We start from the raw sequence: 24,084 nt of genomic DNA on the forward strand, positions 1-24,084 counted from the left end.
TCTTCCCCTCCCCCTCCCCTCCGTCTGTCTGTCTGTCTCCCCCTCCCCCTCCCCTCCGTCTGTCTCCCCCTCCCCCTCCCCTCCGTCTGTCCGTCTGTCTGTCTCCCCCTCCCCCTCCCCTCCGTCTGTCCGTCTGTCTCCCCCTCCCCTCCGTCTGTCCGTCTGTCTCCCCCTCCCCTCCGTCTGTCCGTCTGTCTCCCCCTCTGTAGCTCTGATGGACATGAAGATGGTGGGAGAGATCCTGCGTCGTTCTGGAGCTTTCTTCATCAGGAGGGCCATCGGGTCTGACAAGTTGTACTGGGCTGTCCTATCTGAGTATGTTAAAACCATTGTCAGGGTACGTGTCCACACAAATATTTATATTACCACACACACACTACACTACTGTATGGACACTGAGTATACCAAACATAAGGAACATCCTGATATTGAGTCATACCGCACTTTCCCCTCAGAGCAGCCTATCAGGGACATGGGACTCTACAAGGGTTAGGGTTAGGTCGTCTCAATTCGTCAGGGTCATGGACTCTACAAGGGTTAGGGTTAGGTCGTCTCAATTCGTCAGGGACATGGGACTCTACAAGGGTTAGGGTTAGGTCGTCTCAATTCGTCAGGGTCATGGACTCTACAAGGGTTAGGGTTAGGTCGTCTCAATTCGTCAGGGTCATGGACTCTACAAGGGTTAGGGTTAGGTCGTCTCAATTCGTCAGGGTCATGGACTCTACAAGGGTTAGGGTTAGGTCGTCTCAATTCGTCAGGGTCATGGACTCTACAAGGGTTAGGGTTAGGGTTAGGTCGTCTCAATTCGTCAGGGACATGGGACTCTACAAGGGTTAGGGTTAGGGTTAGGTCGTCTCAATTCGTTAGGGACATGGGACTCTACAAGGGTTAGGGTTAGGGTTAGGTCGTCTCAATTCGTCAGGGACATGGGACTCTACAAGGGTTAGGGTTAGGTCGTCTCAATTCGTCAGGGACATGGGACTCTACAAGGGTTAGGGTTAGGTCGTCTCAATTCGTCAGGGTCATGGACTCTACAAGGGTTAGGGTTAGGTCGTCTCAATTCGTCAGGGTCATGGGACTCTACAAGGGTTAGGGTTAGGTCGTCTCAATTCGTCAGGGACATGGGACTCTACAAGGGTTAGGGTTAGGTCGTCTCAATTCGTCAGGGACATGGGACTCTACAAGGTGTTGAAAGCGTTCCACAGGGAAGCTGGTCCCATGTTGACTCCAATGCTTCCTACAGTTGTGTCAAGTTGTCTGAATGTCCTTTGGGTGGTGGACCATTCTTGATACATGCAGGAAACTGTTGAGCGTGAAAAACCCAGCAGCGTTGCAGTTCTCGACACAAACCGGTGCGCCTGGCACCTACTACCATACCCCGTTCAAAGGCACTACAATATTTTGTCTTCCCCGTTCACCCTCTGAATGGCTCACGTACACAATCCATGTCTCAGTTGTCTCTAGGCCTAAAAATCCTTCTTTAACCACCTGTCTCCTCCCCTTCATCTACACTGATTGAAGTGGATTAAACTGGTGACATCAGTAAGGGATCATATCTTTCACCTGGATTCACCTGGTCAGTCTGTCATGGAAAGAGCTGGTGTTCCTAATGTTTTGTCTAGTCAGTGTATATATTGTGTTAGTGTGTATCCCAAATAGCTATATAGTGCACTACATTTGACCAGAGCCATATGGAACCCTATTCCCTATATAGTGCACTACTTTAGACCAGAGCCCTATTCCCTATGTAGTGCATTACTTTAGACCAGAGCCCTATGGAACCCTATTCCCTATATAGCGCACTACTTTAGACCAGAGCCCTATGGAACCCTATTCCATATATAGTGCACTACTTTAGACCAGAGCCCTATTCCCTATATGGTGCACTACTTTAGACCAGAGCCCTATTCCCTATATAGTGCACTACTTTAGACCAGAGCCCTATTCCCTATATGGTGCACTACTTTAGACCAGAGCCCTATTCCCTATATAGTGCACTACTTTAGACCAGAGCCCTATGGAACCCTATTCCCTATATAGTGCACTACTTTAGACCAGAGCCCTCTGGCACCCTATTCCCTATATAGTGCACTACTTTAGACCAGAGCCCTATGGAACCCTATTCCCTATATAGTACACTACTTTAGACCAGAGGCCTCTGGGTCTTTGTTAAATGTAGTGAGTACACTGGGACCTGGTCAAAAGTTGTGCACTAATATCGAGAATATTGTGCCTGTAAGGGAAGATTGTTCCATCTGGGCTGTGTAACTAGTGTCTTCTCTCTCTCCTCAGACAGGGTATGCTCCTGTAGAGTTGTAACTAGTGTCTTCTCTCTCTCTCCTCAGACAGGGTATGCTCCTGTAGAGTTGTAACTAGTGTCTTCTCTCTCTCTCCTCAGACAGGGTATGCTCCTGTAGAGTTGTAACTAGTGTCTTCTCTCTCTCCTCAGACAGGGTATGCTCCTGTAGAGTTGTAACTAGTGTCTTCTCTCTCTCCTCAGACAGGGTATGCTCCTGTAGAGTTGTAACTAGTGTCTTCTCTCTCTCCTCAGACAGGGTATGCTCCTGTAGAGTTGTAACTAGTGTCTTCTCTCTCCTCAGACAGGGTATGCTCCTGTAGAGTTGTAACTAGTGTCTTCTCTCTCTCCTCAGACAGGGTATGCTCCTATAGAGTTGTAACTAGTGTCTTCTCTCTCTCCTCAGACAGGGTATGCTCCTATAGAGTTGTAACTAGTGTCTTCTCTCAGACAGGGTATGCTCCTGTAGAGTTGTAACTAGTGTCTTCTCTCTCTCCTCAGACAGGGTATGCTCCTATAGAGTTGTAACTAGTGTCTTCTCTCTCTCTCCTCAGACAGGGTATGTTCCTATAGAGTTGTAACTAGTGTCTTCTCTCTCTCTCCTCAGACAGGGTATGCTCCTGTAGAGTTATATGTAACTAGTGTCTTCTCTCTCTCCTCAGACAGGGTATGCTCCTGTAGAGTTATATGTAACTAGTGTCCTCTCTCTCTCCTCAGACAGGGTATGCTCCTGTAGAGTTATATGTAACTAGTGTCTTCTCTCTCTCCTCAGACAGGGTATGCTCCTATAGAGTTGTAACTAGTGTCTTCTCTCTCCTCAGACAGGGTATGCTCCTGTAGAGTTGTAACTAGTGTCTTCTCTCTCCTCAGACAGACAGGGTATGCTCCTGTAGAGTTGTAACTAGTGTCTTCTCTCTCCTCAGACAGACAGGGTATGCTCCTGTAGAGTTGTAACTAGTGTCTTCTCTCTCTCCTCAGACAGGGTATGCTCCTGTAGAGTTGTAACTAGTGTCTTCTCTCTCTCCTCAGACAGGGTATGCTCCTGTAGAGTTGTAACTAGTGTCTTCTCTCTCTCCTCAGACAGGGTATGCTCCTGTAGAGTTGTAACTAGTGTCTTCTCTCTCCTCAGACAGACAGGGTATGCTCCTGTAGAGTTGTAACTAGTGTCTTCTCTCTCTCCTCAGACAGGGTATGCTCCTGTAGAGTTGTAACTAGTGTCTTCTCTCTCTCTCCTCAGACAGGGTATGCTCCTATAGAGTTGTAACTAGTGTCTTCTCTCTCTCTCCTCAGACAGGGTATGCTCCTATAGAGTTGTAACTAGTGTCTTCTCTCTTTCCTCAGACAGGGTATGCTCCTGTAGAGTTGTAACTAGTGTCTTCTCTCTCTCCTCAGACAGGGTATGCTCCTGTAGAGTTGTAACTAGTGTCTTCTCTCTCCTCAGACAGGGTATGCTCCTGTAGAGTTGTAACTAGTGTCTTCTCTCTCTCCTCAGACAGGGTATGCTCCTATAGAGTTGTAACTAGTGTCTTCTCTCTCTCCTCAGACAGGGTATGCTCCTATAGAGTTGTAACTAGTGTCTTCTCTCAGACAGGGTATGCTCCTGTAGAGTTGTAACTAGTGTCTTCTCTCTCTCCTCAGACAGGGTATGCTCCTATAGAGTTGTAACTAGTGTCTTCTCTCTCTCTCCTCAGACAGGGTATGTTCCTATAGAGTTGTAACTAGTGTCTTCTCTCTCTCTCCTCAGACAGGGTATGCTCCTGTAGAGTTATATGTAACTAGTGTCTTCTCTCTCTCCTCAGACAGGGTATGCTCCTGTAGAGTTATATGTAACTAGTGTCCTCTCTCTCTCCTCAGACAGGGTATGCTCCTGTAGAGTTATATGTAACTAGTGTCTTCTCTCTCTCCTCAGACAGGGTATGCTCCTGTAGAGTTGTAACTAGTGTCTTCTCTCTCTCTCTCCTCAGACAGGGTATGCTGCTGTAGAGTTGTAACTAGTGTCTTCTCTCTCTCCTCAGACAGGGTATGCTCCTGTAGAGTTGTAACTAGTGTCTTCTCTCTCTCCTCAGACAGGGTATGCTCCTGTAGAGTTGTAACTAGTGTCTTCTCTCTCCTCAGACAGACAGGGTATGCTCCTGTAGAGTTGTAACTAGTGTCTTCTCTCTCCTCAGACAGACAGGGTATGCTCCTGTAGAGTTGTAACTAGTGTCTTCTCTCTCTCCTCAGACAGGGTATGCTCCTGTAGAGTTGTAACTAGTGTCTTCTCTCTCTCCTCAGACAGGGTATGCTCCTGTAGAGTTGTAACTAGTGTCTTCTCTCTCTCCTCAGACAGGGTATGCTCCTGTAGAGTTGTAACTAGTGTCTTCTCTCTCTCTCCTCAGACAGGGTATGCTCCTGTAGAGTTGTAACTAGTGTCTTCTCTCTCTCCTCAGACAGGGTATGCTGCTGTAGAGTTGTAACTAGTGTCTTCTCTCTCTCCTCAGACAGGGTATGCTCCTGTAGAGTTGTAACTAGTGTCTTCTCTCTCTCTCCTCAGACAGGGTATGCTCCTGTAGAGTTGTAACTAGTGTCTTCTCTCTCTCTCTCCTCAGACAGGGTATGCTGCTGTAGAGTTGTAACTAGTGTCTTCTCTCTCTCCTCAGACAGGGTATGCTCCTGTAGAGTTGTAACTAGTGTCTTCTCTCTCTCCTCAGACAGGGTATGCTCCTGTAGAGTTGTAACTAGTGTCTTCTCTCTCCTCAGACAGACAGGGTATGCTCCTGTAGAGTTGTAACTAGTGTCTTCTCTCTCCTCAGACAGACAGGGTATGCTCCTGTAGAGTTGTAACTAGTGTCTTCTCTCTCTCCTCAGACAGGGTATGCTCCTGTAGAGTTGTAACTAGTGTCTTCTCTCTCTCCTCAGACAGGGTATGCTCCTGTAGAGTTGTAACTAGTGTCTTCTCTCTCTCCTCAGACAGGGTATGCTCCTGTAGAGTTGTAACTAGTGTCTTCTCTCTCCTCAGACAGACAGGGTATGCTCCTGTAGAGTTGTAACTAGTGTCTTCTCTCTCTCCTCAGACAGGGTATGCTCCTGTAGAGTTGTAACTAGTGTCTTCCCTCTCTCCTCAGACAGGGTATGCTCCTGTAGAGTTGTAACTAGTGTCTTCTCTCTCTCCTCAGACAGGGTATGCTGCTGTAGAGTTGTAACTAGTGTCTTCTCTCTCTCCTCAGACAGGGTATGCTCCTGTAGAGTTGTAACTAGTGTCTTCTCTCTCTCTCCTCAGACAGGGTATGCTCCTGTAGAGTTGTAACTAGTGTCTTCTCTCTCTCCTCAGACAGGGAATGCTCCTGTAGAGTTGTAACTAGTGTCTTCTCTCTCCTCAGACAGACAGGGTATGCTCCTGTAGAGTTGTAACTAATGTCTTCTCTCTCTCCTCAGACAGGGTATGCTCCTGTAGAGTTGTAACTAGTGTCTTTTCTCTCTCCTCAGACAGGGTATGCTCCTGTAGAGTTGTAACTAGTGTCTTCTCTCTCCTCAGACAGACAGGGTATGCTCCTGTAGAGTTGTAACTAGTGTCTTCTCTCTCTCCTCAGACAGACAGGGTATGCTCCTGTAGAGTTGTAACTAGTGTCTTCTCTCTCTCCTCAGACAGGGTATGCTCCTGTAGAGTTGTAACTAGTGTCTTCTCTCTCTCCTCAGACAGGATATGCTCCTGTAGAGTTGTAACTAGTGTCTTCTCTCTCTCCTCAGACAGGGTATGCTCCTGTAGAGTTGTAACTAGTGTCTTCTCTCTCTCCTCAGACAGGGTATGCTGCTGTAGAGTTGTAACTAGTGTCTTCTCTCTCTCCTCAGACAGGGTATGCTCCTGTAGAGTTGTAACTAGTGTCTTCTCTCTCCTCAGACAGGGTATGCTCCTGTAGAGTTGTAACTAGTGTCTTCTCTCTCTCCTCAGACAGGGTATGCTCCTGTAGAGTTGTAACTAGTGTCTTCTCTCTCTCCTCAGACAGGGTATGCTCCTGTAGAGTTGTAACTAGTGTCTTCTCTCTCCTCAGACAGACAGGGTATGCTCCTGTAGAGTTGTAACTAGTGTCTTCTCTCTCCTCAGACAGACAGGGTATGCTCCTGTAGAGTTGTAACTAGTGTCTTCTCTCTCTCCTCAGACAGGGTATGCTCCTGTAGAGTTGTAACTAGTGTCTTCTCTCTCTCCTCAGACAGGGTATGCTCCTGTAGAGTTGTAACTAGTGTCTTCTCTCTCTCCTCAGACAGGATATGCTCCTGTAGAGTTGTAACTAGTGTCTTCTCTCTCTCCTCAGACAGGGTATGCTCCTGTAGAGTTGTAACTAGTGTCTTCTCTCTCTCCTCAGACAGGGTATGTTCCTATAGAGTTGTAACTAGTGTCTTCTCTCTCTCTCCTCAGACAGGGTATGCTCCTGTAGAGTTGTAACTAGTGTCTTCTCTCTCTCCTCAGACAGGGTATGCTCCTGTAGAGTTGTAACTAGTGTCTTCTCTCTCTCTCCTCAGACAGGGTATGCTCCTGTAGAGTTGTAACTAGTGTCTTCTCTCTCTCCTCAGACAGGGTATGCTCCTGTAGAGTTGTAACTAGTGTCTTCTCTCTCTCCTCAGACAGGGTATGCTCCTGTAGAGTTGTAACTAGTGTCTTCTCTCTCCTCAGACAGACAGGGTATGCTCCTGTAGAGTTGTAACTAGTGTCTTCTCTCTCCTCAGACAGACAGGGTATGCTCCTGTAGAGTTGTAACTAGTGTCTTCTCTCTCTCCTCAGACAGGGTATGCTCCTGTAGAGTTGTAACTAGTGTCTTCTCTCTCTCCTCAGACAGGGTATGCTCCTGTAGAGTTGTAACTAGTGTCTTCTCTCTCTCCTCAGACAGGATATGCTCCTGTAGAGTTGTAACTAGTGTCTTCTCTCTCTCCTCAGACAGGGTATGCTCCTGTAGAGTTGTAACTAGTGTCTTCTCTCTCTCCTCAGACAGGGTATGCTCCTGTAGAGTTGTAACTAGTGTCTTCTCTCTCTCTCCTCAGACAGGGTATGCTCCTGTAGAGTTGTAACTAGTGTCTTCTCTCTCTCCTCAGACAGGGTATGCTCCTGTAGAGTTGTAACTAGTGTCTTCTCTCTCTCCTCAGACAGGGTATGCTCCTGTGGAGTTCTATGTGGAGGGTCTGAGGAGCAGGACGCTCAAGTCCCTGACACCCAAGTTAGGTGAATGGGGGTGTGTGCTCGCACGTCTGTTTGTCTGTGGCTAATTAACACGTCCTGTTACCTGTCTGTCTGTGGTTAATTAACACGTCCTGTTACCTGTCTGTCTGTGGTTAATTAACACGTCCTGTTACCTGTCTGTCTGTGGCTATCAAACATGTCCTGTTACCTGTCTGTCTGTGGCTAATTAACATGTCCTGTTACCTGTCTGTCTGTCTCTAATTCACCTGTCCTGTTACCTGTCTGTCTGTCATTAACCTGCCCTGTTACCCGTCTCATTAACCCGTCCTGTTACCGTCTCATTAACCCGTCCTGTTACCCGTCTCATTAACCCGTCCTGTTACCCGTCTCATTAACCCGTCCTGTTACCCGTCTCATTAACCCGTCCTGTTACCCGTCTCATTAACCCGTCCTGTTACCCGTCTCATTAACCCGTCCTGTTACCCGTCTCATTAACCCGTCCTGTTACCCGTCTCATTAACCCGTCCTGTTACCCGTCTCATTAACCCGTCCTGGTACCCGTCTCATTAACCCGTCCTGGTACCCGTCTCATTAACCCGTCCTGGTACCCGTCTCATTAACCTGTCCTGGTACCCGTCTCATTAACCTGTCCTGGTACCCGTCTCATTAACCTGTCCTGGTACCCGTCTCATTAACCTGGTACCCGTCTCATTAACCTGGTACCCGTCTCATTAACCTGGTACCCGTCTCATTAACCTGGTACCCGTCTCATTAACCTGGTACCCGTCTCATTAACCTGGTACCCGTCTCATTAACCTGTCACCCGTCTCATTAACCTGTCACCCGTCTCATTAACCTGTCACCCGTCTCATTAACCTGTCACCCGTCTCACTAACCTGTCCTGTTACCCGTCTCACTAACCTGTCCTGGTACCCGTCTCATTAACCCGTCTCATTAACCCGTCTCATTAACCCGTCTCATTAACCCGTCTCGTTAACCCGTCTCATTAACCCGTCTCGTTAACCCGTCTCGTTAACCTGTCCTGGTACCCGTCTCATTAACCTGTCCTGTTACCCGTCTCACTAACCTGTCCTGGTACCCGTCTCATTAACCCGTCTCATTAACCCGTCTCATTAACCTGTCTCGTTACCCGTCTCATTAACCTGTCCTGGTACCCGTCTCATTAACCTGTCACCCGTCTCATTAACCTGTCACCCGTCTCATTAACCTGGCCTGTTACCCGTCTCATTAACCTGGCCTGTTACCCGTCTCATTAACCTGGCCTGTTACCCGTCTCAATAACCTGGCCTGTTACCCGTCTCATTAACCAGTCCTGTTACCCGTCTCACTAACCTGGCCTGTTACCCGTCTCACTAACCTGGCCTGTTACCCGTCTCATTAACCCGTCCTGTTACCCGTCTCATTAACCCGTCCTGTTACCCGTCTCAATAACCTGTCCTGTTACCCGTCTGTCTCATTAACCTGTCCTGTTACCCGTCTCACTAACCTGTCCTGTTACCCGTCTCACTAACCTGGCCTGTTACCCGTCTCATTAACCCGTCCTGTTACCCGTCTCAATTACCCGTCTCAATAACCCGTCCTGTTACGTCTCAATAACCCGTCCTGTTACCCGTCTCAATAACCCGTCCTGTTACCCGTCTCAATAACCTGTCCTGTTACCCGTCTGTCCCTGCAGGTATGATGCACATGGTCCTGGAGCCGTTCTTTAAAGGGGAGGTGTATGACATCACGCTGGTCCCCATCAGTATCAGCTATGACAGGGTCCTGGAGGAGTCTCTACTGGCACATGAACTACTGGGGGTCCCCAAGCCCAGAGAGACCACCATGGTACGACCCATACACCCCCCTATATTCACTAAGAGTGGTACGACCCATACACACTCCCATATTCACTAAGAGTGGTACGACCCATACACCCCCCTCTATTCACTAAGAGTGGTACGACCCATACACCCCCCTATATTCACTAAGAGTGGTACGACCCATACACCCCCCTATATTCACTAAGAGTGGTACGACCCATACACCCCCCTATATTCACTAAGAGTGGTACGACCCATCAGTATCAGCTATGACAGGGTCCTGGAGGAGTCTCTACTGGCACATGAACTACTGGGGGTCCCCAAGCCCAGAGAGACCACCATGGTACGACCCATACACCCCCCTATATTCACTAAGAGTGGTACGACCCATACACACTCCCATATTCAGTAAGAGTGGTACGACCCATACACCCCCCTATATTCACTAAGAGTGGTGTTACGCACGCCTCTGAGAAGAGGGAACGCAACTCCCTGCTACAACTCAACTCTCTGAAGTGCAAGAGGTATGTATGGACTGTAGGTGCGAGTAAGGATGACACAAAAGCAGAATTTACCGTTTACTCAAATTTATTTTCTTACACGGTAATATGGGGAAAAGGGGCTGGACGGAACCAAAGCAAAGAAAGTAAATATCAAAATTCCCCCTCTCCTATCTAACCTGCCTACCCACTTAACTTACCTAACTTAGCACCGTCTGGTGCCCTAACCAAAATACAGGGGGTGGTCCGCCCAGGTCTTACCTAGTGTGCCTAGACAGTAAATATACTACGGGTATATGTATGCCCGCGGGCCTCTTGCCTAAGCACTCCCAAAGTGCCTTCTCCTTCCCCCCCTGGGAACAAACGAAACAGAGTAATTATTAATGATTTCACAAACACTCACAAACACAGGACATAGAAAAACTGCTACCAACAACAACAGTACATACCACACTTTCTGATACACAACCAACACTATATCACAATCTAATTTCTCTCAATCTTTCCAAAATATTCAATTCTCTCTCAATCTCTCTCCTCTCTCCTCTCAATCTCAATCTTCCCTCTTCCTGGGCAGAGCACTGGCTTTTATCTTCAGGTGGCAATGGTGATTAGAGTCAGCTGCTTCTTGACGAGGGGGCGGGGTCAGCTCCAATCACCAATTAGCCTGGGGTTGACCAATCACCTGGTTGGGGAGTACTTCAGGAAGCCATCTCCTGAAACACACACTCAAATACAAAACAGAACACAGAAACTGGGGAACGTAACACGCCCACCACAAAAATTGCAAACATACAGTTTGTAATAACAAAAACCAACGCTTCCCCAGTTAGTAAACCCGTGATAGAGCGTCAGCAACCACATTCGCTGAGCCCTTCACATAGGCTATCTGTACATTATATCCTTGTACAATCAGAGCCCACCGCATAAGGCGGCGGTTCTGATTGTACATTTGCTTTAAGAACACTAAAGGATTATGGTCCGTGAAGACCATTACAGGAAAGGCACTGGATCCCACATATACCTCAAAGAACTGTAAGGCTAGCAATAAAGCTAGCGTCTCTTGTTCAATTGTGGAGTACCTTGACTGACACGAGTTGAACTTACGGGAGAAGAAACTGACGGGCCGATCCACTCCGTCTTCATCTTCCTGTAAGAGAACCGCACCCACCCCCACTATACTAGCGTCAACCTCCAACTTAAAAGGTTTGTCAAAGTTGGGGGCGGCAAGCACTGGGGCACTACAAAGTAGCGCTTTAGCGGACTCAAACGCATGGTTACAGTCCTTGGACCACCTAAATGGTACCTTGGGACTAAGCAGAGATGAAAGGGGAGCTACTACCGTCGAGAAATTCTTACAGAATGTACGATAGTACCCTACCATCCCTAGGAATCTGCGCAACTGGCGTCGAGTCGTGGGAGCAGGAAAAGCAACAATTGCCTCCACCTTGCCAGTTACTGGGCGCACTTGACCTCGTCCCACTTGTTTCCCTAAGTAAGTCACCGTAGCCTTCCCAAACTCACACTTGGCCAAATTGAGGGTTAAAGAAGCATTCTCCAACCGCTGAAACACACTTTTCAAAGTGGAGAGATGATCAGACCAAGTAGACGAATGTATCACCACATCATCAAGGTATGCAGTACAATTTGGCACATCTGCAAACACAATGTTAACTAGACGCTGAAAAGTAGCAGGTGCATTACACATGCCAAAGGGCATCACAGTGTATTGTACAAAGTTATCAGGCGTAACAAAAGCCGATATGTCAGAAGCTCTAGAGGTCAGAGGCACCTGCCAATAACCTTTTAACAAATCTAACTTACTAACGTAAGCAGCAGAGCCAATTCTATCAATGCAGTCATCTAATCGAGGTAGAGGAAAAGAATCAGACTTTGTAACTGCATTTACTCGACGATAGTCCGTGCATAAGCGGGACGTACCGTCAGGCTTAGGAACAAGAATACATGGGGAACTCCAGGAGCTGTTACTGGGTTTTGCCATGTCATTCTGTAATAAATAAGCTACCTCACTTTTCATTACCTCCCTTTTCTTTGTATTAACCCGGTACGGATGCTGACGTATAGGAGCAGCGTTGCCCACATCCACGTCATGTTCCAAGATGGACGTGCGACTTGGAACGTCCTGAAACACACTGAGAAAACTGTTTATCAATAGGATAAGGTCCTTAGTTTGATCGTTATCCAAATGTTCCATTTGAGAGGGTAACTTCTTCAGCATCTCTGAATTACATAGGCGTTCACACTGCTGTAACGTATGGCGTAACTCCAACCCATCCTCCTTATCCTCCTCTAGGTCCCAGCCAGGCTTCAGCACCACCGCAGCCACACTGGAGACGGCGGGCTGGACCGGCTTACTTGAGGAGCTGTGTGGAGAGTCACGTACATAATATTCTTTTAGCATGTTAACATGACACACACGGGAAGAACGCCTTCGATCTGGGGTCTTTATCACATAGTTTGTGTCACTGAGTTTCTTTTCCACCAAATATGGTCCAGAAAAACGTGCTGACAGAGATGAGCCAGGAATTGGCAACAAAACTAAAACTTGATCCCCTGGTGCAAAAGAACGGCCAACAGCCTTTTTGTCATAATGCACCTTCATGCGTTTTTGCGAAGAGGAAAGAGACTTTTGGGCCAACGCACATGCGGCGTGCAGTCTCCCCCGCATCTTACTGACATAATCCAACACATTTTTAGGGGCGCTACTGGGTGTAGGAGATAAGATATGCTCCTTCAACACTTTCAGCGGACCCCTTGGGGTATGTCCAAACACAAGGTCAGCAGGGCTGAACCCTAAGGACTCTTGTATCGTTTCCCTTATAGCAAATAGGACAAAGGGCACCCCCTCATCCCAATCGGTACTGGTATCCATACAATACTTGCGTAGCATTGCCTTCAGCGTCTGATGCCAGCGTTCGAGAGCCCCTTGACTCTCTGGATGATACGGACTTGAGACCTGATGGGAAATACACAATGTCTTTAACACATTTGAAAACATTTTGGACATAAAGTTGGATCCCTGATCTGTTTGGATTACTTTAGGGAGTCCAAACGTAGAGAAGAACTTCACCAGTGCCTTCACCACAGTCTTAGCCGTAATAGTACGGAGAGGAATAGCCTCTGGGTATCGAGTAGCACTGCACATTATTGTTAATAGGAACTGGTTACCTGACCTGGTTTTCGGCAACGGACCTACACAATCAACTATCACTCTTTCAAACGGTTCCCCCACCACAGGAATCGGGTAGAGCGGTGCTCTAGGAACTGTTTGATTCGCTTTCCCAGTGAGTTGACATACGTGACATGTTTTACAAAATTGGACCACATCAGACTTCAAACCTGGCCAAAAAAAATGACGAAGGACCCGGTTATAAGTCTTTGTGATCCCCAAATGTCCAGACCACGCCTGGTCATGGGCGAGTGACAGCACCTGCTGTCGGAACGGTGTAGGAACAACCACTTGACACACTTCACTCCAGTCATTAACGGTGTCATGAGCTGCCCATTTACGCATCAAAACTCCTGCTTCCATAAAGTAGGCAGTCTCTCTAGTTTTAGCTTCTTCAATGGAAATTACCGAAGCAAAACACTTACGAAGACTGGTGTCTCCTTTTTGACATTCAATCACCTTCTCAGGGGTGACAGACAAAAGAATGTCATGTAATTGGGGCGCGATTTCGCAGTCCCCTTCCTTAGTTTTTACAGGAGTAAAAACTGTCGGACTTGCAGAAGGAATACTCGGTGCATTGTCTTCTACTTCAACATTCTCAAAAATGGAACTAGCCAAATCCACCACATCTCCAAGCTTGCGAGATTGTGCCCTCGTTAACACACAAGCAGGAAAAACATGTGGAAATGCTTGAACCAATTTCTCATCTGCAATTTTGATTTCTGGGTTGTCTACTACCTCTAACACAGGAGTAACGTTACCACCAGCAATATCATTCCCTAATAGCAATGTGACTCCTTTTACTGGCAGTGTAGACACTACACCAACACGGAAACGTCCTGATACCAAGTCTGACACTAAGTGGACCCAGTGTAATGGTACAGGTACTGTTTTTGTCTCTATCCCCTGTAATATAACATGTGAGCCACAATACGTTTCAGGAGACCAGGGTAAAGCATCAGTAATGATTACTGACTGCGCCGCCCCGGTGTCTCGTAAGATTTTAATTGGCTTTTGATCAGCTTGTTCTCCAGTTAAGGAAACACAACCGGTAGAGATAAACGGAGCATAGACAGGATCCGGTTTCTCAAATGCTGAATCAATACCTCGGACCAACGGACGAGCCAAAGACTTGACTAAACCCAAACTTTTCCTTTTTGGGGACGGTGACTGGGACTGTTTCGGTTTATTTTTCAAAACTGGGCAGTCCGCAATCACGTGACCCTTTTGGTGACAGTAAAAACATTCACGGATTTCATGAAAAGACTTGTCAGAGGAAAAACGACCTGAATGAGGCACTGATGACGTAATCAGTCTACCTTCAAAACGAGGTGCACCAAAGACAGTCTTGTGTGTCAAAGCGTACTCATCTGCCAACACTGCTGCCTGGGCCAATGTCACCACTTTCTGTTCATTTAAATGAACTACAATTCTATCAGGGAGGTTGCTTTTAAAATCCTCCAACAGCATCAACTCCCGAATATCAGCAAAGGTGTTAGCTTTGCTGGCTGAACACCATCGATTAAACAGAGACTCTTTGTCCCTAGCAAACTCAACAAAAGTACGGTGAGAGGGTTTCTTGTGGTTCCTGAAGCGCTGTCTATAAGCTTCAGGCACCAACTCATAAGCCCGCAACACGGTAGTTTTAACTGTATCATAGTGTAAACTGTCTTCCAGGGAGAGAGCAGCTACTACTTCCTGGGCTTTCCCAGACAATTTACATTGCAACAGGAGAGGCCAAACCTCGAGTGGCCAATGCAGCGCAGCGGCCACACGCTCAAATGCAGAAAAATAGGAATCCACTTCCGACTCTCGGAATGGTGGGACTAAAGCTATATTTTTACTTACATCAAAGTGGGCTTGATGCTGAGCAGCTTTTGGAGTCGTACCGGAGCCAGCTTCTATCTCCAGTTGTCGGATCCTCACCTCCTTGTCGGCTTCTATTTTCCTAATTTCAAGATCAAAATGCATTTGTCTCTCTTTATCTTTTTGCTCCATTTCTAACCGGGCCAGCCTCACCTTTAGCCTAGCGGTCCCGTCTGAACGACCTGAAGCAGAAGATAAAGGATCGAATCGAGGCAATGTAAAGGGGGTACGAGCAACCCCTTCCTCCGCCCTGTCCTCCGACTTGGCATCGGAAAGTCTACCCGTCTCCTCTCCTTTCAATGAGAGAATTCTTTCTCTCACTAAACCCTCCCTGACTAGCACCAAAAGCTCAGCCTTTAGGGCTTTCTCAGGGATAACAAATCCATAATGGTCAGCTATAGCTATAAGGTCTACTTTTCGAAACCTCACCAAACAATCAATAGAGGGCGCTTCAATGAACTTGGAGATGGCTGAGGCAGCCATCTTGTACACAACAATCTACTGAAAACACAAACTAAACAAGTCATCCAAACTCACAACCTACCATCACACCTCAATCACTAACCACAGAGAGCTCAGTGCAGCAGGGTCCGGTGGGTTTAATGGAATCCCGGATGAGCCCCCATTATGTTACGCACGCCTCTGAGAAGAGGGAACGCAACTCCCTGCTACAACTCAACTCTCTGAAGTGCAAGAGGTATGGACTGTAGGTGCGAGTAAGGATGACACAAAAGCAGAATTTACCGTTTACTCAGAATTTATTTTCTTACACGGTAATATGGGGAAAAGGGGCTGGACGGAACCAAAGCAAAGAAAGTAAATATCAAAGTTCCCCCTCTCCTATCTAACCTGCCTACCCACTTAACTTACCTAACTTAGCACCGTCTGGTGCCCTAACCAAAATACAGGGGGTGGTCCGCCCAGGTCTTACCTAGTGTGCCTAGACAGTAAATATACTACGGGTATATGTATGCCCGCGGGCCTCTTGCCTAAGCACTCCCAAAGTGCCTTCTCCTTCCCCCCTGGGAACAAATGAAACAGAGTAATTATTAATGATTTCACAAACACTCACAAACACAGGACATAGAAAAACTGCTACCAACAACAACAGTACATACCACACTTTCTGATACACAACCAACACTATATCACAATCTAATTTCTCTCAATCTTTCCAAAATATTCAATTCTCTCTCAATCTCTCTCCTCTCAATCTCAATCTTCACTCTCTTGGGGCAGAACACTGGCTTTTATCTTCAGGTGGCAATGGTAATTAGTGTCAGCTGCTTCTTGACGAGGGGGCGGGGTCAGCTCCAATCACCAATTAGCCTGGGGTTGACCAATCACCTGGTTGGGGAGTACTTCAGGAAGCCATCTCCTGAAACACACACTCAAATACAAAACAGAACACAGAAACTGGGGAACGTAACAAGTGGTACGACCCATACACCCCCCTCTATTCACTAAGAGTGGTACAACCCATCAGTATCAGCTATGACAGGGTCCTGGAGGAGGAGTCTCTACTGGCACATGAACTACTGGGGGTCCCCAAACCCAGAGAGACCACCGTGGTACGACCCAGCCACACCCCTGTATTCACTGAGAGTGGTACCACCCAGTCACACCCCTGTATTCACTGAGTGGTACCACCCAGCCACACCCCTGTATTCACTGAGAGTGGTACCACCCAGCCACACCCCTGTATTCACTAGGTGGTACGACCCAGCCACACCCCTGTATTCACTGAGAGTGGTACCACCCAGCCACACCCCTGTATTCACTAGGTGGTACGACCCAGCCACACCCCTGTATTCACTGAGAGTGGTACCACCCAGCCACACACCTATATTGACTCTCGTTCTCTCTCTACCCCCCCCCCCCCCCCCTCTCTCGCCACCCCCCACAGGGCCTATTGAAGGCTAGGAGGGTACTAGAGGAGGACTATGGCAGTATGCACGTGTACTTCGGTATGCCTCTGTCAGTCAGACAGCTGACTAAGGGGAGGGTGGACCGCTGTGAATACAACCTCCTGCCCAGGTACACAACCACAGCCGGCGTTCTCTCTCTCTACCCCCCTCCCTCTCTACCCCCCCTCCCTCTCTACCCCCCCTCCCTCTCTACCCCCCCTCCCTCTCTACCCCCCCTCTCTCTCTACCCCCCTCCCTCTCTACCCCCTCTCCCTCTCTACCCCCTCTCCCTCTCTACCCCCTCCCTCTCTACCCCCCCCCTCTGTCAGTCAGACAGCGCTCCCCCTCTACCCCCCTCCCCCTCTACCCCCCTCCCTCTCTACCCCCCCCTCTGTCAGTCAGACAGCGCTCTCCCCCTACCCCCCTCCCTCTCTACCCCCCTCCCTCTCTACCCCCCTCCCTCTCTACCCCCCCCCCCTCTGTCAGTCAGACAGCGCTCTCCCTCTACCCCCTCCCTCTCTACCCCCCTCCCTCTCTACCCCCCCCCCTCTGTCAGTCAGACAGCGCTCTCCCTCTACCCCCTCCCTCTCTACCCCCTCCCTCTCTACCCCCTCCCTCTCTACCCCCCCTCTGTCAGTCAGACAGCGCTCCCCCTCTACCCCCCCTCCCTCTCTACCCCCCTCCCTCTCTACCCCCCCCCCCCTCTGTCAGTCAGACAGCGCTCTCCCTCTACCCCCTCCCTCTCTACCCCCCTCCCTCTCTACCCCCCCTCTGTCAAACAGACATCGCTCTCCCTCTACCCCCCCTCCCTCTCTACCCCCCTCCCTCTCTACCCCCCCTCTGTCAGTCAGCCAGCGCTCTCCCTCTACCCCCGTCCCTCTCTACCCCCCCTCTGTCAGTCAGCCAGCGCTCTCCCTCTACCCCCCTCCCTCTCTACCCCCCCTCTGTCAGTCAGACATCGCTCTCCCTCTACCCCCCTCCCTCTCTACCCCCCCCCCTCTGTCAGTCAGACAGCGCTCTCCCTCTACCCCCCTCCCTCTCTACCCCCCCCTCTGTCAGTCAGCCAGCACTCCCTCTCTGCCCCCCTCCCTCTCTACCCCCCCCCCCCCCCCTCTTTCAGTCAGCCAGCGTTCTCCCTCTACCCCCCCCTCCCTCTCTACCCCCCTCCCTCTCTACCCCCCCCCCCCCTCTGTCAGTCAGCCAGCGCTCCCTCTCTGCCCCCCTCCCTCTCTACCCCCCCCCCTCTGTCAGTCAGCCAGCGTTCTCCCTCTACCCCCCTCCCTCTCTACCCCCCCCCCCCCCCCCCTCTGTCAGTCAGCCAGCGTTCTCCCTCTACCCCCCTCCCTCTCTACCCCCCCCCCTGTCAGTCAGACAGCGCTCTCCCTCTACCCCCCCTCCCTCTCTACCCCTCTCCCTCTCTGCCCCCCTCCCTCTCTACCCCCCCCCCCCCTCTGTCAGTCAGCCAGCGTTCTCCCTCTACCCCCCTCTCTCTCCACCCCCCTCTCTCTCTACCCCCCCCCTCTGTCAGTCAGCCAGCGTTCTCCCTCTACCCCCCTCTCTCTCCACCCCCCTCTCTCTCTACCCCCCCCCCCCCCTCTCTGTCAGTCAGCCAGCGTTCTCCCTCTACCCCCCTCCCTCTCTACCCCCCCCCCCCCCCTCTGTCAGTCAGCCAGCGTTCTCCCTCTACCCCCCTCCCTCTCTACCCCCCCCCCTGTCAGTCAGACAGCGCTCTCCCTCTACCCCCCTCCCTCTCTACCCCTCTCCCTCTCTGCCCCCCTCCCTCTCTACCCCCCCCCCCTCTGTCAGTCAGCCAGCGTTCTCCCTCTACCCCCCTCTCTCTCCACCCCCCTCTCTCTCTACCCCCCCCCTCTGTCAGTCAGCCAGCGTTCTCCCTCTACCCCCCCCTCTCTCTCCACCCCCCTCTCTCTCTACCCCCCCCCCCCCCTCTCTGTCAGTCAGCCAGCGTTCTCTCTTTGTGTCTTATCTCAGGCATATCTTGGTCTTCAGAACAAAACTCTTTCCTTCTGCTCGTACAGTTGAAGTCGGAAGTTTACATACACCTTAGCCAAATACATTTAAACTCAGTTTTTCACAATTCCTGACATTTAATCCTAGTAAAAATTCCCTGTTTTAGGTCAGTTAGGATCACCACTTCATTTGAAGAATGTGAAATGTCAGAATAAAAGTAGAATTATTTATTTCAGCTTTTATTTCTTTCATCACATTCCCAGTGGGTCAGAAGTTTACAGACACTCAATTAGTATTTGGTAGCGTTGCCTTTAAATTGTTTACCTTGGGTCAAACGTTTCAGGTAGCCTTCCACAAGCTTCCCACAATAAGTTGGGTGAATTTTGGCCCATTCCTGCTGACAGAGCTGGTGTAACTGAGTCAGGTTTGTAGGCCTCCTTGCTCCCACACGCTTTTTCAGTTATGCCACAAATCTTCTATAGGATTGAGGTCTGGGCTTTGTGATGGCCACTCCAATTCCTTGACTTTGTTGTCCTTAAGCCATTTTGCTACAACTTTGGAAGTATGCTTGGGGTCATTGTCCATTTGGAAGACCCATTTGCGACCAAGCTTTAACTTCCTGACTGATGTCTTGAGATGTTGCTTCAATATATTGACATAATTTTCCATCCTCATGATGCCATCTATTTTGTGAAGTGCACCAGTCCCTCCTGCAGCAAAGCACCCCCACAACATGATGCTGCCACCCCCGTGCTTCACGGTTGGGATGGTGTTCTTCGGCTTGCAAGCCTCCCCCTTTTTCCTCCAAACATAACGATGGTCATTATGGCCAAACAGTTATATTTTTGTTTCATCAGACCAGAGGACTTTTCTCCAAAAAGTACGATCTTTGTCCCCATGTGCAGTGGCTTCTTCCTTGCTGAGCGGCCTTTCAGGTTATGTCGATATAGGACTCGTTTTACTGTGGATATAGATACTATTGTATCTGTTTCCTCCAGCATCTTCACAAGGTCCTTTGCTGTTGTTCTGGGATTGATTTTCACTTTTCTCACCAAAGTACGTTCATCTCTAGGAGACAGAACGCGTCTTCTTCCTGAGCGGTATGACGGCTGCGTGGTCCCATGGTGTTTATACTTGCGTACTATTGTTTGTACAGATGAATGTGGTACCTTCAGGCGTTTGGAAATTGCTCCCAAGGAAGAACCAGACTTGTGGCGGTCTACAATTTATTTTCTGAGGTCTTGGCTGATTTCATTTTCCCATGATGTCAAGCAAAGAGGCACTGAGTTTGAAGGTAGGCCTTGAAATACATCCACAGGTACACCTCCAATTGACTCAAATGATGTCAATTAGCCTATCAGAAGCTTCTAAAGCCATGACATCATTTTCCGGAATTTTCCAAGCTGTTTAAAGGCACAGTCAACTTAGTGTATGTAAACTTCTGACCCACTGGAATTGTGATACAGTGAAATAATCTGTCTGTAAACAATTGTTGGAAAGATTACTTGTGTCATGCACACAGGAGATGTCCTAACCGACTTGCCAAAACTATAGTTTGTTAACAAGAAATTTGTGTAGTGGTTGAAAAACAAGTTTTTTAATGACTCCAACCTAAACTTCCGACTTCAATTGTATCTCTTCTGAATCTTTCTCGTCCCCCCCCCCGGTCTCGTCCCTCAGAGACCTTCCCCAGAGGCCCAGCGTAGAGACCCAGGAGTGTGTGAGCTGGCTAGCCCAGCAGGTAGTACGTATCCAGGAACAGAGCTTCGTCCTCAGCCCCTGGTCTCTCATGGCCTGCCTGGTGCTCCAGGACCATCAGGACGCAGACCCAGGTACACGGCGAGAGTGAGAGGGAAACAGGACGAGCTGTAATCCCTGCGGTCCTTTAGTCTCATTAACAAAAGCTGCTGTTTTTTGATGCTTCAGCGGCAGGAGAGGAACACGAGAAGGGTCTCTCGTGGGAGCTGCTCACCCGGAGGACGCTGTGGCTCAAGAGGCTGGCGATCAGCTTCGGGGCCCGCCTGGACTGGCCTGGTAAGTGTACAGCCGTTGCTTCTACACCTGCATTGCTTGCTGTTTGGGGGTTTTAGGCTGGGTTTCTGTACAGCACTTGGAGACATCAGCTGATGTAAAAACAGTTTTGTAAATACATTTGATTTGATTGCTGGTAGGTGTACAGCCATTGGTTGATTCTTCCACAGACAGACACAGATGGTTTCTGAAACGGTAGTAAACCTAAGGTCAGGTACTGCTGCTGGTGTCTGTGGTCAGATTTATATATATATATATATCTCTCAAGTCCAGTTCACCAGTTAGAGGGGTTTAGTGTGAGCTTGTTCCAACAGACTGATCAGACTCGACCAATAGAGTCTCAGGAACACAGTTCCAAGGAGTGCTGATCTAGGATCAGGTTACCTGGTTACAACAATCCTATTCATTATGATCTAACAGGCTAAACTGATCTAGGATCAGGTCCCCACCTGGTTACAACAATCCTATTCATGATGATCTAACAGGCTAAACTGATCTAGGATCAGGTCCCCACCTGGTTACAACAATCCTATTCATTATGATCTAACAGGCTAAACTGATCTAGGATCAGGTCCCCACCTGGTTACAACAATCCTGTTCATTATGATCTAACAGGCTAAACTGATCTAGGATCAGGTCCCCACCTGGTTACAACAATCCTATTCATGATGATCTAACAGGCTAAACTGATCTAGGATCAGGTCCCCACCTGGTTACAACAATCCTGTTCATTATGATCTAACAGGCTAAACTGATCTAGGATCAGGTCCCCACCTGGTTACAACAATCCTATTCATTATGATCTAACAGGCTAAACTGATCTAGGATCAGGTCCCCACCTGGTTACAACAATCCTGTTCATTATGATCTAACAGGCTAAACTGATCTAGGATCAGGTCCCCACCTGGTTACAACAATCCTATTCATGATGATCTAACAGGCTAAACTGATCTGAGATCAGCGTTCCTGCCCTGAGAGGCTTTGTGGATACCAGCCCCAGAATATTCAGTTTTTTACTCTGATCCAGTCTAGATGTTACAGTATGGTACACTTAGAAATGGGACAGACACAAATCTGCATTTTTAATCGTATGTTATCATACCTAAAAGACACGCACACCTGGAATTGTCCTCGACGCAGTGACGTCTTTCTCTGTCCTCGACGCGGTGTCGTCTGTCTCTGTCCTCGACGCAGTGACGTCTCTCTCTGTCCTCGACGCAGTGACGTCTCTCTCTGTCCTCGACGCGGTGTCGTCTGTCTCTGTCCTCGACGCAGTGACGTCTCTCTCTGTCCTCGACGCAGTGTCGTCTGTCTCTGTCCTCGACGCGGTGTCGTCTGTCTCTGTCCTCGACGCAGTGTCGTCTGTCTCTGTCCTCGACGCGGTGTCGTCTGTCTCTGTCCTCGACGCAGTGACGTCTCTCTCTGTCCTCGACGCGGTGACGTCTCTCTCTGTCCTCGACGCGGTGACGTCTCTCTGTGTCCTCGACGCGGTGACGTCTCTCTCTGTCCTCGACGCGGTGTCGTCTGTCTCTGTCCTCGACGCGGTGTCGTCTTTCTCTGTCCTCGACGCGGTGTCGTCTTTCTCTGTCCTCGACGCGGTGTCGTCTGTCTCTGTCCTCGACGCGGTGTCGTCTCTCTCTGTCCTCGACGCGGTGACGTCTTTCTCTGTCCTCGACGCGGTGACGTCTCTTTCTGTCCTCGACGCGGTGTCGTCTGTCTCTGTCCTCGACGCGGTGACGTCTCTCTCTGTCCTCGACGCGGTGTCGTCTCTCTCTGTCCTCGACGCGGTGTCGTCTCTCTCTGTCCTCGACGCGGTGTCGTCTCTCTCTGTCCTCGACGCGGTGACGTCTCTCTCTGTCCTCGACGCGGTGTCGTCTCTCTCTGTCCTCGACGCGGTGTCGTCTCTCTCTGTCCTCGACGCGGTGTCGTCTCTCTCTGTCCTCGACGCGGTGTCGTCTCTCTCTGTCCTCGACGCGGTGACGTCTCTCTCTGTCCTCGACGCGGTGTCGTCTCTCTCTGTCCTCGACGCGGTGTCGTCTCTCTCTGTCCTCGACGCGGTGTCGTCTTTCTCTGTCCTCAACAGTGACGTCTCTCTGTCCTCAACGCGGTGTCGTCTCTCTCTGTCCTCTATAGAACAGCTACCTGAAAACCAGGTGATGTCATCCAGCATGGCCCTGCACCGCTCTGTGATTCGCTGTCACCAGGGCCGCGTCACACTGCTGGAGGAGGAGGGGCCTGTGGGTGCTGAGCCTTTCACAACAGAGGAGGGTGTGGTCAGGCGGGCGCGGGCGGTCCTTATGGTTGCGGCCTATAGGAACCAGGCGCTGCATGTGTTCACACGTCCAGCCATGCTGGCTCTGGCCGTACACACAGTACAGAGCTCACAGAGAGGTGAGTTACACACACTGATCATCTGGCTCCTTCTCTCTCCATCTGTAGCTGGTTCCTGTCTGTCTCACCATGTCTCCTTGTCTCTCCATCTGTAGCTGGTTCCTGTCTGTGTCACCATGTCTCCTTGTCTCTCCATCTGTAGCTGGTTCCTGTCTGTCTGTCTCACCATGTCTCCTTGTCTCTCCATCTGTAGCTGGTTCCTGTCTGTCTCACCATGTCTCCTTGTCTCTCCATCTGTAGTTGGTTCCTGTCTGTCTGTCTCACCATGTCTCCTTGTCTCTCCATCTGTAGCTGGTTCCTGTCTGTCTCACCATGTCTCCTTGTCTCTCCATCTGTAGCTGGTTCCTGTCTGTCTGTCTCACCATGTCTCCTTGTCTCTCCATCTGTAGCTGGTTCCTGTCTGTCTGTCTCACCATGTCTCCTTGTCTCTCCATCTGTAGCTGGTTCCTGTCTGTCTGTCTCACCATGTCTCCTTGTCTCTCCATCTGTAGCTGGTTCCTGTCTGTCTCTCCATCTGTAGCTGGTTCCTGTCTGTCTGTCTCACCATGTCTCATTGTCTCTCCATCTGTCCATACTCCAGGTTCCTCCTGTCTGTCTCCTTGTCTCCATCTGTAGCTAGTTCTTGTCTGTCTCCGTGTCTCTCCATCTGACTTACTCCAGGTTCCTCCTGTCTCTGTCTGTCTCACCATGTCTCCTTGTCTCTCCATCTGTAGCTAGTTCTGGTTCATGTCTCTCTGTGTCTCCAGAGGACATCTATAGCTACTTCAGGTTCCTCCTGTCTCTGTCTCACCATGTCTCTCTGTCTCTCTGTGTCTCCAGAGGACATCTACAGCTACTTCAGGTTCCTCCTGGACCTCTTCTCCAACGACTTCATCTTCATCACTGGCAGATCCTCACAGGTAGGTCTTCACCTGTAACAGAGAATTGTGACGCATTCTGGGTAAATTGTGACTGATCTATATC

General features: G+C 49.4%; 2 protein-coding genes and 1 long non-coding RNA gene across 3 annotated transcripts in view; 2 read left to right on the plus strand and 1 right to left on the minus strand.

The window, feature by feature from the left end:
• Nucleotides 1-24,084, plus strand: part of gnpat2 (glyceronephosphate O-acyltransferase 2) — a 47,765-nt gene that overhangs the window by 14,158 nt on the left and 9,523 nt on the right. The window contains exons 5-12 of the mRNA XM_055885875.1: nucleotides 210-337; nucleotides 7,412-7,487; nucleotides 9,142-9,293; nucleotides 16,731-16,861; nucleotides 20,380-20,531; nucleotides 20,626-20,733; nucleotides 22,864-23,121; nucleotides 23,941-24,034. Of these exons, the coding sequence (XP_055741850.1) occupies nucleotides 210-337; nucleotides 7,412-7,487; nucleotides 9,142-9,293; nucleotides 16,731-16,861; nucleotides 20,380-20,531; nucleotides 20,626-20,733; nucleotides 22,864-23,121; nucleotides 23,941-24,034 (1,099 nt within the window). The remainder of the gene's footprint in view (nucleotides 1-209; nucleotides 338-7,411; nucleotides 7,488-9,141; nucleotides 9,294-16,730; nucleotides 16,862-20,379; nucleotides 20,532-20,625; nucleotides 20,734-22,863; nucleotides 23,122-23,940; nucleotides 24,035-24,084) is intronic.
• LOC129825593 (uncharacterized) lies at nucleotides 8,329-8,757 on the minus strand. The gene is made up of 3 exons (XR_008754912.1): nucleotides 8,674-8,757; nucleotides 8,508-8,532; nucleotides 8,329-8,366 (listed from the first exon to the last, which is right to left on the minus strand). It is a non-coding gene; the product is annotated as an uncharacterized LOC129825593 (long non-coding RNA).
• Nucleotides 20,740-22,857, plus strand: LOC129825592 (uncharacterized). Its single transcript, XM_055885799.1, has 2 exons — nucleotides 20,740-21,109; nucleotides 21,172-22,857. The coding sequence occupies exon 2, from the start codon at nucleotides 21,773-21,775 to the stop codon at nucleotides 22,814-22,816; it is 1,044 nt and encodes a 347-aa protein (XP_055741774.1). The 5' UTR covers nucleotides 20,740-21,109; nucleotides 21,172-21,772; the 3' UTR covers nucleotides 22,817-22,857.

Source organism: Salvelinus fontinalis, chromosome 27 (assembly GCF_029448725.1).
Source record: "Salvelinus fontinalis isolate EN_2023a chromosome 27, ASM2944872v1, whole genome shotgun sequence".
Taxonomy (NCBI): domain Eukaryota; kingdom Metazoa; phylum Chordata; class Actinopteri; order Salmoniformes; family Salmonidae; genus Salvelinus; species Salvelinus fontinalis.